The 535-nt window shown below is 62.4% G+C and overlaps 1 protein-coding gene across 1 annotated transcript in view; it reads right to left on the reverse strand.

The window, feature by feature from the left end:
• Positions 1–56: 56 nt before the first annotated feature.
• THBD (thrombomodulin) overlaps positions 57–535 on the reverse strand; it is a gene marked incomplete at both ends in the record, with an annotated part of 1498 nt that continues 1019 nt past the window's right edge. Inside the window, one exon of the mRNA XM_009701810.1 lies at positions 57–534. Coding sequence (XP_009700112.1) covers positions 57–534 — 478 coding nt within the window. The remainder of the gene's footprint in view (position 535) is intronic.

The raw sequence follows: 535 nt of genomic DNA on the forward strand, positions 1-535 counted from the left end.
CAGACCCCGAGGTGACCGGCTGAAGTCCCATCTCCTTTTCGTGAGGACCGCTGTACTTGTAATCCATGGTGGTGGGGGACCGGCAGTGCTTCTTTGCCAGGTGGTAGCCCAGGGCCAGCGAGGTCAGGGATGCGGAGAGGACGCCCACGGCGATGCCCACCAGCGCAGCGGGGTGGAGGTGCTCGGCCTTCGGTGGGGTCTGGCTGGGGATGGGCATCTGGGGTCCGGGGTCAAAATCCCCTGAGTATTCTCCCTTCCCATCCTCCTCCAGGATTTTGATGCAGTCATTCTTTTGGAAGAGCTGGTAGCCGGCCTGGCAATGACACTCGTAGCCCCCAGGGTGGTTGGTACAGTTGTGTTGGCAGAAGTCCATGTCGCACTCATTGATGTCCACGCAGACCCGCTCATCATCTTCATCGCCGTCCAGCAAGAAGCCCTCGGGGCATTCGCAGGACTTGGTGTGGGGGTCACACTCGGCCGGGCACTGGCTGCGGTTGCAGTGCAGCAGGCAGCGGGTGGGTGCCCGTGGGTCGAC

The sequence above is a fragment of the Cariama cristata genome, unplaced genomic scaffold (genome assembly GCF_000690535.1).
Source record: "Cariama cristata isolate BGI_N322 unplaced genomic scaffold, ASM69053v1 scaffold38056, whole genome shotgun sequence".
NCBI classification, from domain to species: Eukaryota; Metazoa; Chordata; class Aves; order Cariamiformes; family Cariamidae; genus Cariama; species Cariama cristata.